This window comes from Oryctolagus cuniculus, chromosome 4 (genome assembly GCF_964237555.1).
Source record: "Oryctolagus cuniculus chromosome 4, mOryCun1.1, whole genome shotgun sequence".
Lineage (NCBI taxonomy): Eukaryota > Metazoa > Chordata > Mammalia > Lagomorpha > Leporidae > Oryctolagus > Oryctolagus cuniculus.
This window is the reverse complement of record NC_091435.1, coordinates 64,550,476-64,563,032: the sequence shown is the minus strand read 5'-3', so window position 1 is coordinate 64,563,032 and position 12,557 is coordinate 64,550,476. Positions and strand designations below refer to the sequence as shown.

General features: G+C 35.5%; 1 protein-coding gene across 1 annotated transcript in view; it reads right to left on the bottom strand.

Moving 5' to 3' along the window:
• The window catches only part of TRAT1 (T cell receptor associated transmembrane adaptor 1), a 37,586-nt gene extending 26,483 nt beyond the window's left edge, over positions 1–11,103 (bottom strand). The window contains exons 1-2 of the mRNA XM_051819076.2: positions 10,296–11,103; positions 1,501–1,611 (exon numbers count right to left, since the gene is read on the bottom strand). Coding sequence (XP_051675036.1) covers positions 1,501–1,611; positions 10,296–10,302 — 118 coding nt within the window. The 5' untranslated portion in view covers positions 10,303–11,103. The remainder of the gene's footprint in view (positions 1–1,500; positions 1,612–10,295) is intronic.
• Between the last annotated feature and the right edge of the window lie 1,454 nt (positions 11,104–12,557).

Genomic DNA, 12,557 nt, shown 5'->3' with positions numbered 1-12,557 from the left:
TACTTCATGAGGTTGTATAATGCAAAATGGTATGGACACAGGTAAATAAATTCCAATGCAAACACTACCAAAAATGAGAATTGTAAATCCTTTTCACGTTGAGTTGTAAAAAACTAAAAAACGAAGGTATGTTGAGTACTTCTGGGGCAGAAGTAATAAGTCAGTAAAATTAGCCAGTATTGATCTTGACCATGTTGGTTCCTAACATCTTTATTCATCACAATTCAACACAATTAAAAGGCTTAAAAACAAATGACTACTTAGATTGGAAATCAAATTTGCTAGTTGAAATCTGAATTAGACCACTGGGCTCAGATTAAACATGTCAATCTATCATTGCCCAGCCTGACAAAAAAGTCTTAAGAGTAACCACAGGCACTTAGTTAACAAAATAAGAGTAGAAGAAATTATTTTGGACAGAGAATCGGAAAAACTGGATACTTACTCTTGATTTTGCTATTAAAGTGTTGTATGATCTCACTCACTATGCCACTCATTTTTCAGTATCTCATTTTTTTCACACCTGTATTACCATAATAACTTCCTCATTTTTACATGTTATAAATACTTAAGAATATACTCCCAAGAAGACCAAGGACATTCCCTGTAATGTGACCATTGTTCTAAGTTAGATTTATGCAACTTTTCTTGGGCACATGTCTAACTTAATTTTGTTAATTTGGTTTCATTTCCTTTGTTAAATGAAAATGCATGTACCCTTTCTTTTATATTCTTTTCTTACTAATTAAGTGTTCTACTCCTAGGAGTTTCTTGGCTTTAGAATGTGAAGACACCTCCCAGAAGTAGTTGAGCTCTGATTCTTCCATCTTTCTATCCACGTACTTCACAGCATGCAAAGGCTGGGCCAATTGCTGGGCATTACAACTATTTCAGTCATGCTGCATGTGGGCAAAATCTGCATGGTTGATACTACTGCTCAGTCTGTTGAAAAATATGGCAGTAGAGGTTCCTCTTGACTTACCTACCTAGCCCCTGGGAGTGTTTGTTAAGAAGTCCAGGGTTCAGTCATTTGCTGTGCCAGTCCTGTTTGGAGTCCATCCCTACCTGAAATCCTATGAGGAACCTGAATGGTGCTGGAATATTGAGACGGCTTGAGTGGAAATTTAAGGAGCCACTTTCCACTTTTCCCATCATCATCACAGAGAGCCTTAGTGGTTACTCCAGAATATACCACAGTTTCATGTCTTGTTCAATGAAAGCAGGAAAAACCTGTTACCAGGATAATCCTTTCTAACTCTACACTGTCAGGCTGAGATAAGATAAATTTGGGAAGTTTTTTTTTTTTTTTTCACTTTTTTAATATGATCACAGATTAAATTAAGACAAGCCTCAAGGTGAAAAAAATTAAAAAGATTTTCTACAAATAAAAGCATTGTATTGAAAGTTGCTTCATAAAATTGCCTACTGCCATATGTTTTTAGTGAGTTTACAGCCTCCACTGAAGCAGGTATCATGTGGCTACTTGTTAAAATGTCTTACCTTGTCGCTTCTTTTCCACATAGTGGGAAATGTTGAAGATCAGCGATATAACCAGAGCCAAACCCAAGAAGGCTAGAAGTCCCCAGAGAAAAAAGGGGCACCCAGAGTTTCCTGGAAACAAAAGTAAATATACCAGGTATAAGCAGCTGCTCACTCACTTGCTTTGTTCTATCTAAACCCACAATGAAAGCCATCACATTTATTCACAATGAAGGACCAAATCCTCTACCAGGAAATGATTAACATTGACAACCCAAAGCTTCTTACACATTTCAGAGTGGGTGTTGGTGACCTATTGGATATTAATTTGTTTCCCAGGAAATGTCAGGAAGAATCTGGATTAGGCATATCCACCACCATACATGTAAAAAATGCATTTCCTTTTGGAAGTTTGATCAGTATGAGTATAATCTCTACAAAAAATGAATTTGGAAACTACTGCCAGTTGTGCTAACCTGTAATAGGTCCAGTGGCAACCCCAGGAAATATATGCTTGCATGAATGCAGACTGTTGGTCACATCAGAGTCACGTGAATAGAAGCAATCTCTTGACTGACCTCAATTTTGAGAAGAATAAATGAGAATGTGTTCTCATCTCTTTTTTTTTCAAACTGAGAGACCTAAAGTTTTTATTTTTACTAATAAAATGCAAGCCATTTTACTAAAAGAACAGAACATTAGATGTTTTCTTGTGTTCTAATATGGTTCTCTCATAGACCAAGAGTATCATTTTCAAATTTTTGTTCATTCAAGTTATTCTAAGAGAAATAGTGGTTAAATAGTATCGCTTAAAATCTAAATTATTGTTTTTGGCAGATGTTCATCCATTGTTAAAACTTTAAGCATAGCAATTATACAGTGTAAAGACAATTTTGCAGAAAACTATAATATAACGTAAGTTCTCCAAGAATACATTTTACAGCTTATCTATAGTAGAGTTGAGCAGAAATTTGCATTGCCCAAAGTTAAGCACTTAATGAATTTATTAATAATTAACTTTGACTAAAATGTACTTGTAACCCTGCTTTAAAAATAGTGCAGTCTAGAATTATTGTATCAAACCCCTATGGCATACATCTTTGGACTTTGATTATTCACTTATCACATGCTGAAAAAAGGCAAAATTGATTTTGTTTGTACAAAACTATCAAGATCTAACCAGTAGAAAGAACTTTGAGGTCTTTATATTTTGGGACATGTCCCAGGAATGTTTGCAAAGTTTCTTAACAGAATTTTGAGACTGCTTCGATTTCACTGACCCTTAAAGCATACAATCCGCCCTAATGTAGCAACAGAAACTTAAACTTCAGATTGCAGTTAGAAATAGAATCTAAAATAATTTGTTATTGTCCTTTTTATTCTCTTTAATTTTCCACATTTTCAGAGCCAGCACTCTTGTACAATAGGTTAAGCCTCCACCTGTGGTACCAGCATCCCATATAGGCATCAATTCTAGTCCCATCTGCTCCATTTACAATCCAGCTCTCTGCTAATGCCCAGGGAAAGCAGTGGAAGATGGCTCAAGTGCTTGGGGCCCTTGCATCCATGCCGGATACCTAGAAGAAGCTCCTGGCTTTGGATCGGCCCAGCTCTGTATGTTGCAGCCATTCTCTCTCTGTCTCCCTCTCTCTCTAACTCTGCCTCTCAAATAAATGAATAAATCTTTTTTAAAAAAGGATAAAATTTTCCACATTTTCTGCCTTTGTTATCCAGGCAAAATATGGTTTAAGAAAAAGAATCATCCATATGAAACATACCATTGAACTAATTATTTAATAGGGATGCAGTGGACTATAGATAGTATTAATACATCATTTGGTGTTTCAAGTAGAAACTCCTGGGAATATTCTAAAGAATTGTTATATTTTTAGGCATATAGCTCATGTAGATATTATAATTAATCATTTGTTTTTGATAGATATTCTACTTTAAGCAAATCTCTAAGATTATGTAATTTGCTTTTTTTTATCTATTCATATCATTGGCTCTTTGATTTCTCTTTACCTTGACTTATTTACTTATCTTTTATACTATTATATGAACTCTAATACCTCTTTTTCTGAGGCAGGTGTAAATAAATACACATAAACAATAAATCTCTAATGTTTATCATCCTTGGGAGACCCAACATAATCTATCTCCTTTCTAGTGTTTTCTCCTTTCCATTTCCCACAGCTACTAGCATTTCGTATACACAGTTGTAGTTTGGACAAATTAAACATAGTATAAGAAGTCATACTTCAAGGAAGTAAGCAGAAAGTTGCAGTGTCATTTTAAAAATTGCACTGAGTCTAACTATAAATCATCCTATCATTTTGAAAAAATTGTATTTCAAATAGAATTTTTACTTTCTTCTTTCCAATTAAAGGGGAGAGTTAGAGTAGTTTTATTAGTCCATTGACTTGCACCAAAACATAATTTTGCTTTTAGGTACAAAGAAGCAATCACATCAATATTGCAAGCCTTCATTTTATACTAACATCTTTAAGGAAAGTCCCAATAATTGTAATAAACCGTGTCAATAGTACTAGGGCAAGAACATGGGTCAGGTTGTACATTCCTTTAGTGCAGTGTTTTATCATTTACTGTAAGAGTATGATTGTCTCACATAATCAGGTAGAGGTCATTTCAAACACAAGCTAAATTCTAATGTCTGTGAGGTTGTTTAGTAAGGACCAGAGTTTATCTCTGATTTTGAGAGTCTACATGTCCTAACACTCTCCTTTCCAATATTTTTTCTCTTGTAGTGTAGTGTGAAGCAAGTTTTCAGCAGGAAGACTTCCATTTTCAAGTTTATATTTCATGACTTTTTAAAATTTTTTACACTTAAAAATATTTTTCATTTGAGAGATCTTCCACTTCCATCTGCTGGTTCAGTCCCACATGACCACAACAGCCAAGGCTAGGCTAGAGCCAAGAGCCTGGAACTCTGTCTAGGGCTCCCACACAGGAAGCAGGGACCAAACCCTTAGGCCATCATCTGCTGCCTCTCAGAGCAGTAGCAGGAAGATGGATCAGAAGCGGAGCAGCTGGGTCTAGAATAAGCACTCTGATAGGGAATGCCAGTGTCACAAGCAGAGGCTTGACCTACTGTACAATGGCTGGCCCCTTTTACTCTTTTTTGATTGCCAATAATAAACAGCTCAACTTTGCAAAACAAAACAAACACACAAAAAGAGTAGCTACTTCCTAGCTTTCAGGGATGGGGATTGTCTGGACAGTGGGCCATATATAGCTTGTAAAATCATTTGGTCTGGCCCTTCCAAAGAAAACTTCCAGTGGGACCTGAAATTCAATATATCTGTAGCAGGCTAATTTCTAAGATGATAATTTTGTATGGCCCACAAGTAGAATTATAAATATCCAAATGGTCTTTTAGCAGAAAAAAAGGTTTTCCATCCCCGAAATGGTGAAAAATGTCAGCTTGAATGGTAGATCTGCATATACTCACACATTCACATTCCCACGATTTCATACCTCCCCTTAATCAATAATTCTTCAAGTGTTATATGTGTGAATATATATATATCCATATTTGTGTGGTATCTACTTAGTACAGACAGTGCCTCTTATAAAATTGGATGTGCAAAATGTGTGAAAATTCTTGTCAATAGGAGCAATCACTAGTATCATTGTTCATTGATTAAAATTACTTCTATTTATATATCTTTTATCAATTTAAAAAGAACTCTCATGCAATCTATATGTAGCTATTTAAACTATTAAAAGTCCAAAAGTACTCAAGAAATTATTAGCAATAACATTTAGGAGAAATGTGATTTATGTTTCAATCTTAATTTTAAACTGCCACAGGCTAATGGTGGCTGATTTAAAAACAGTATTTATTTGAGAGGTAGAGTTACACATAGAGAGAGGGAAGACAGAGAGAAAAGTCTTCCATCTGCTGTTTCACTCTCCAAATCCACATGGGCCAGAGCTGTGCTAATCCAAAGTCAGGAGCCACGAGCTTCTTCTGGATCTCCCATGCAGGTGCAGGGTTTAACACTTGGGCCATCTTCCACTGGTTTCCCAGGCAATAAGCAGAAAGAAGAGGAATAGCTGGGATGTTGGCACCACAGGCAGAGGTTTAGCCTACTATGTTACAGTGCTGACCCCCCGTAGATTCTAATTTAATAAGACCTATGACTCCATTAATACCAACAATAATTGGCAGGCACTGCATTTGAAATCTACAGTTGCATGTATTCTGGGAAGAAACCCAGCTAAGAAAATATAATATCTTCCTACAGGCAGGTTTGGTTTCCACAGAATCCTTTACTTCAGCAATCAACAATAGAGAAAGCGATAAATATAATGCCTTAATTATTTCTATACAGGCCGTCTTTAAGACAAGTGTGTGAGTTTAGAGTGTATAGTTTAGTACAAAGCTGTTCTTACTTGAGAACTCTATTACAGAAGGGAGCATCTTTGCATTTCAAGAATGTCTATATACACACCCATCATCCACGTCAACAAAAGGCATTGGAATCATAGACATTAGCACAGCAGGGAGTTCGCACATCACATCCAGGCTACCAAGTAAATAATATAGTTATCAAAAATCTGAAATCCACCAATCTTTAACAAATATCTTTTATGAACAAAGAGTTGTTTGAGAAATGAATGGTGTATGTCAGGGAGTAGACTATGATGGGAAGAAGGATTATAGCAATGCCAGCTTTGGAATATCTGTTTTTAGTGCGGAGAAAGGAGAGCAGACAAATACTAGTTGTGTGATTGGTATTGTGCAAATCACTGAATCTCATTAAGAACTGGAGTTCAGTTCTTCACCGGTGTGATGCTTTCTTTTTTTTGTTGTTTATTATTTTTAACTTTTATTTAATGAATATAAATTTCCAAAGTACAGCTTATGGATTACAATGGCTTCCCCCCCATAACGTCCCTCCCACCTGCAACCCTCCCCTTTCCCACTCCCTCTCCCCTTCCATTCACATCAAGATTCATTTTCGATTCTCTTTATATACAGAAGATCAGTTTAGCATACATTAAGTAAAGATTTCAACAGTTTGCTCCCACACAGAAACATAAAGTGCAAAATACCATTTGAGTACTAGTTATAGCATTAAATCACAATGTACAGCACACTAAGGGCAAAGATCCTACATGAAGAGTAAGTGCACAGTGACTCCTGTTGTTGACTTAACAAATTGACACTCTTGTTTATGGCCTCAGTAATCACCCTAGGCTCTTGTCATGAGCTACCAAGGCTATGGAAGCCCCTGAGTTCACTGACTCTGATCATATTTAGACAAGGCGATGGTCAAAGTGGAAGTTCTCTCCTCCCTTCAGAGAAAGGTACCTCCTTCTTTGATGGCCCCGTTCTTTCCAATGGGATCTCACTCGTGGAGATCTTTCATTTAGTTTTTTTTTTTTTTTTCCCAGAGTGTCTTGGCTTTTCGTACCTGAAATAGTCTCATGGGCTTTTCAGCCAGATCTGCATGCCTTAAGGGCTGATTCTGAGGCCAGAGTGCTATTTAGGACATCTGCCATTCTATGGGTCTGCTGTGTATCTCACTTCTCATGTTGGATCGTTCTCTCTCTTTTTTATTCTATCAGCTAGTATTTGCAGACACTAGTCTTGTTTATGTGATCCCTTTGGTTCTTAGTCCTATCATTATGATCAATTGTGAACAGAAATTGATCACTGGGACTAGTGAGATAGCATTGGTGCATGCCACCTTGATGGGATTGAATTGGAATCCCCTGGTATGTTTCTAACTCTACCATTTGAGGTAAGTTAGAAACATACCTGTGTGATGCTTTCTAGTGTATGGTGAACAATCAATACTTAGTGAATTTCATTGGAGAAAGTATACATATTGGAGTGAGCACCAGATATTTCAGAGTATACACTACACTGGATTTCTTGTTGTTTTTACAATTAAACTTTTGAGATTGGTAAACTTCAAACATACTATTGGGGTTGAAGTGCTGCCAAAGTCTAGGTGTAGATGAATCTAAGCGTGTATCTGGCTACACTCAGATTCATATATGCACTTACTGTTTCTTACAGGTGATGCACCTTGGTAAGACTGAAGGTGATATAGTTTTGTGGAACCTTTTACCCAACAACTACTATGTTTCTTTTGACATTTCAAGAAAACCTATTATTTTTCTTTCTTCCAATTCAAAAATGCTGAAAAAAAATGAAATAAAATGTCAGGATGACTGCCCAATAATGATGTCTATGATTAAATAGCCCAGCACTTTGTGGGCATTGATTTCTCAGAACTGAGACCTATAAGTGACAATCTTTCTGGAATTATAAAATCATTGCCAAATATTACCTAAATTAAATGGTGAAACATTGTCTTTGATCCATCTGCCATTTGAAATGCACCTGAGTTTAGTGGAAGGTTAAGCTTTTGATTATAAAGAAAATTGAAAGTATGTCATGGTAAAAATTAAAAGAAAAATAAGAAAAGAAGGAGGGAGGGTGGAAAGAGGGAAGGAGGATAAAGTGCTCATCAACCTGTAAATAGGAAACAAATAAAATATTTCCCATTTTATAGATAAACCTTTTAAAAAATGGATTTCTAAGTTAGTCCTACCAAGTCTGTAAAAGAAATACTTTTATTCTGAAACAAAAGCAAAAAAAAAAGCAATTTAGTAGGCTCAAGGTAAAATAAAACTGAGTGAAGACAATGAAAATTATTTTTAAAAATATATAAACTACATTGTGTATCATTGTTTAAATTAATGGTATTCCAAAGGAATGTTTTTCACCATTTGATTCAGCTAATATGATTTTATGTGACGGCAGAAACACAATGGGAATTATGATATCAGCATGTTTATTGATAATGCAATGACTATAGGCATGTAGACAGAACAGAAAGATCTGTGTTTTTCATCTCATACATTGTTTCAACTTGTACTTGTTGGAGTGTTCAAATTTACTTTCCTTTACACTTATCTAAATACAGAATATATTACTGTATATATCTCCTAGTTAATATTAAGTTTTGCTTTACTTTGTTCTGGCTTTTCAGATATGTGAAGCTTTAAGAATAAATACTTTTTATTATTTGAATCTCTTCTGTGGAGTTGAGAAAGGTTTCAATTGACAATGGAGGAGCGCTGAATTACATATGAAGGGGAAACCTGCACTACAAAATGTCATGGAGGACATTTTATCACACGTCTTCTACAGTTGGAATTAACTAGTCCTGGAAATAGCTTAATGTCATAATCACTGCCTTTGGCCTTGTCACCCTTCCAGAGTTGCTCGTTATCATTAGATCACGGCAATCGTACTAGTACTGCAATGTCTATTTTTGCATAAGACAAGCAAAATTAGAACAATTCTTTTGTTCTTTTGTTCTTTGCTAACTTATGAACTGGGAAAGACAAAGAGAGATGTGAAAATCAGATGTCAGCTTATTTGCCCTGTGTGACTTATCCTTTCAGATCTATAAAAAAAACTGTGAAGCAAATTCAAAAACATAATAATATATAATATTTTCACTTAATAAATGACCCATACAAATTAACAAAAAAAGTGCTATAAGCACAATAATTAAGCAAAATTTATAATCAGACAACTTACAAATGATAGAATTACCATTTAAAAGCCCATGCAAAAATTTTCAGCCTTATAATTAAAGTAATGCATATTAAAACAATGGGTAAGCATGTTGTGCTTATGAAATTAATAAATATTTTTAAAAGAGACCAGCCTGTGAATGAGAGAAACTTCTAGGACAACAATGAATCACCATCACTCTTGGAAAAGTAACTTGGCAATGAGACTTAAAAAGTTCATAATCCAATTCTCGACATGTTTCCCAAAAGACAACCATTCGGATAGAAAAAAGCTGTAAGATTGTTCATCTTTCTGTCATTTAAAGTATTATTAAGTTGGATAAAACTTAAATGTTCAAATATTAACAAATGACTAAACAAATTATAATTAACCAAATATATGTCATTTTGTGCATTTATTAAAATGATTAGGAAGAAGTCATTATAAAATAGGAAATGATTATGTTTGTGAAAAATCTGAATATATAAGTTTATGCATTCCAGCTATTTTAAGCAAACTATATATACTACAAAGAAATACAAATAGGAAGGAAATACAACATAGTATTTTGTGTTTTTAAAGTAATAGGAAAGTTTTTTGTTTTTTTATGTATATTTTACAATTCTCTCACCTTATACAATATACATGCTTTCTCTTAGAAAAAAGATGTTTGCTGAAGAGCTAAAAAAGTCAATAAAAGAATACAGAAGGAATGAGCCATCAGTGAGAATTCATAACAGCACATCAACGAGGGTCCAATCCTCACTATCCTTGCAAAACTGATTAAATTTTACGGGTCTTTTCAAAATTCTCATCTCCCAGAATGTTGGCAATCAGGTTGATTACTGGGAAAGATACTGCAGTACCTAATCTCTGAGAAATTAGAATGTAATTACCCCTATCCTGCCTCATATCTAAACTAAACTACAGGGGAATATGCGTGGTCAACAAAAGCTGCTTTTCAAATAAGTACTTCAAATGGCATACTTATCAATGAACACTTACTGAACACCTGCACCTAGCTTTGTATTAAAAAACACTGCCCATTTTTTCTTTCAGGAGAATATAGTCCATCATACTCACTAATATTTTCCAAATGCATTCAAATTATACTAAAAGTTATCTCACATTTTAAAAAGTATGCTAATTTACATCCCAAATATTAAGTGTATTTTTGTTAAGACTTGAAAACTATAAGTGACATTTTTAGGCATAGGAATGAAAGAAGAAAATTAAAAATGCCACTTACCTGACATGCTTCTTCTTTTTAAATCAGAAAAATCTCTATGTAGCCATCAGGAAAATGCATTGATTAAAAATGCTCCCACAAACTTTTTTTCTAATGTAATGTTACAGTTATATGCAGCATGGCAGTAAAACTTATCTTTATCAGTGCTTGTGTGTTTTTTTCTTGCTCTTCTGTTTCTTAAACTCTTTTGTATGTACTTTGTTCAGTTACAAACAGGAAATGTGGTGATGGAGGTTTCTAGAGTTCTGATCTGAAACCAGTAGACTTAACATTGTGTAACGTGGGAAAAAAAAATCCTACAAGTCTCTGTACTCTGGTATTTGAATTTGTGTCTCTGCGTGAATCTATTTTAAAAATAAATAACTAAATTAAACGACAAATTAGACTAGAAGAAATCTTTCATATGTCTGGAGAGAATCCAGGTATCTCCTCACAAGTAAATTCTCATGGAAAGACAATTGCATATGCTAGCTGATGAGGGAATACTAAGGCCGTTCTGAATATGCTCAGCTTTGAACATGACGGTCAGAAAGGAATGATAGTTTTTGATCACTTGCTGTGTACTATTGCCCTCTGTACATTTTGCTACCAGGAGATTTGATACCTGCCTTGTTTCCAACCAACCCTGTCCCAGCCACTCTGAGGCTGTCTGGGCAATCAGGAGCCACCTGGCAACAGTCTAGTTCTCAACTGCCATGCCAATGCCCGTGTCAGTTCTTTCACATCTTTTTTTTTTTTTAGAACTTTTATTTAGTAAATACAATTTTCCAAAGTACAGTTTATGGATTTCAATGGCTTTTTCCTCCCCATAACTTCCCTCCCACTGCACCCCTCCCATCTCCCGCTCCCTCTCCTATGTCTTTTTTTTTTTTTTTAAGATTTACTTATTTATTTGAAAGACAGAAAAACAGAGAGATATTTTCCAATTGCTAGTTCATGCCTCAAATGGTCACAACAGCCAAGTCGGGAGCCAGGACTCCATCTAGCTCTCATATGGGCAGAGGGGCCCAAGCACTTGGGACAGCTTCTGTTGCCTTCCCAGGTGCATTAGCAGAAATTCAAATCTCAAATCAGCACTCCTATATGAGCTGCTGGCATTGTAAGTCGCAGCTTAATTTGCTACACCACAACTCAAGACCTTCAACATCAGTTCTTAAACGTTAATGTGTGTAAGTATGTTATGCACCCCTAGTTAAAAAAAATCCTAGTTTGAAATTCTGGGCCCTACTAGATCAGAATATTTGGGGTAGTGCTTTGGAATCTGCATTTCAACAGGCATCACTGGTTGTCACATAGGTGTTCTGGGCAATGCTTTGTGAAACTCATATATGAGGTATCTTCAAAAAAGTTTATGGGAAATATGAATTACGGGAAATTGAATTTCAAAGTTTTTTTGCACAAAAATAAGCTTAACTTTTCATAGCATTTTCCACAAATGTTTTGAAGTGATCCCACATATGAGAGAATCTATCTAATTTATCATTATATTCCAGAACCTAGAATTGTGACTGATATATTGTAAGTCTCAATGAATATTCTTACAATGGCTGGATAAATAAAACACTGGTAGAGTCTTTGTTATCTCTTTGCTCCATTATAGGAAACAACTCTTCACTAAATAAAGTGTGGTGCTTCTTTATTATTGGAACAGAGTTGGCTAAACCCTAGCACATCTTCCCCTTCAATCATTTGATCCCAAAATATTTCTTATGAATCAAAGTCTGAAAAACTGGAAGAGGTCAAGAAGGTTCCCTAGTTTAATCTATTTTGAAAAGTATTTTCAATATATAGTCCACATAACGGTACCCCTTCAACAAACTCTTAGAAAAAAGGGATCTGTCCACAAACATTAGAGTACTTCAAAAAGTGTGTGGAAAATGGACATAAATAACAAGTTTATTTTGGTGCCAAAATGTTGGAATTTATGCACATGAGGGGTTTTCAATAAGTTTGTGGAAATATCTATTGGGCAAAATCTAGGTATATTTTGGTGCAAACGTTTTTTGTGCCAAAATAAGTATCTTCTAATTCCATTTCCACAAACTTTTTTTTTTTGAAAGACAGAGTTACAGAGAGAGGTAGAGAGAGAGAGAGAGAGAGAGAGAGAGAGGTCTTCCATCCGCTGGTTCACTCCCCAGATGGCCGCAACGGCTGGAGCTTCGCCGATCCAAAGCCAGGAGATGGGGGCTTTTTCCGGGTCTCCCACGGGGTACAGGGGCCCAAGGACTTGTGCCATCCTCTACTGCTTTCCCAGGCCATAGC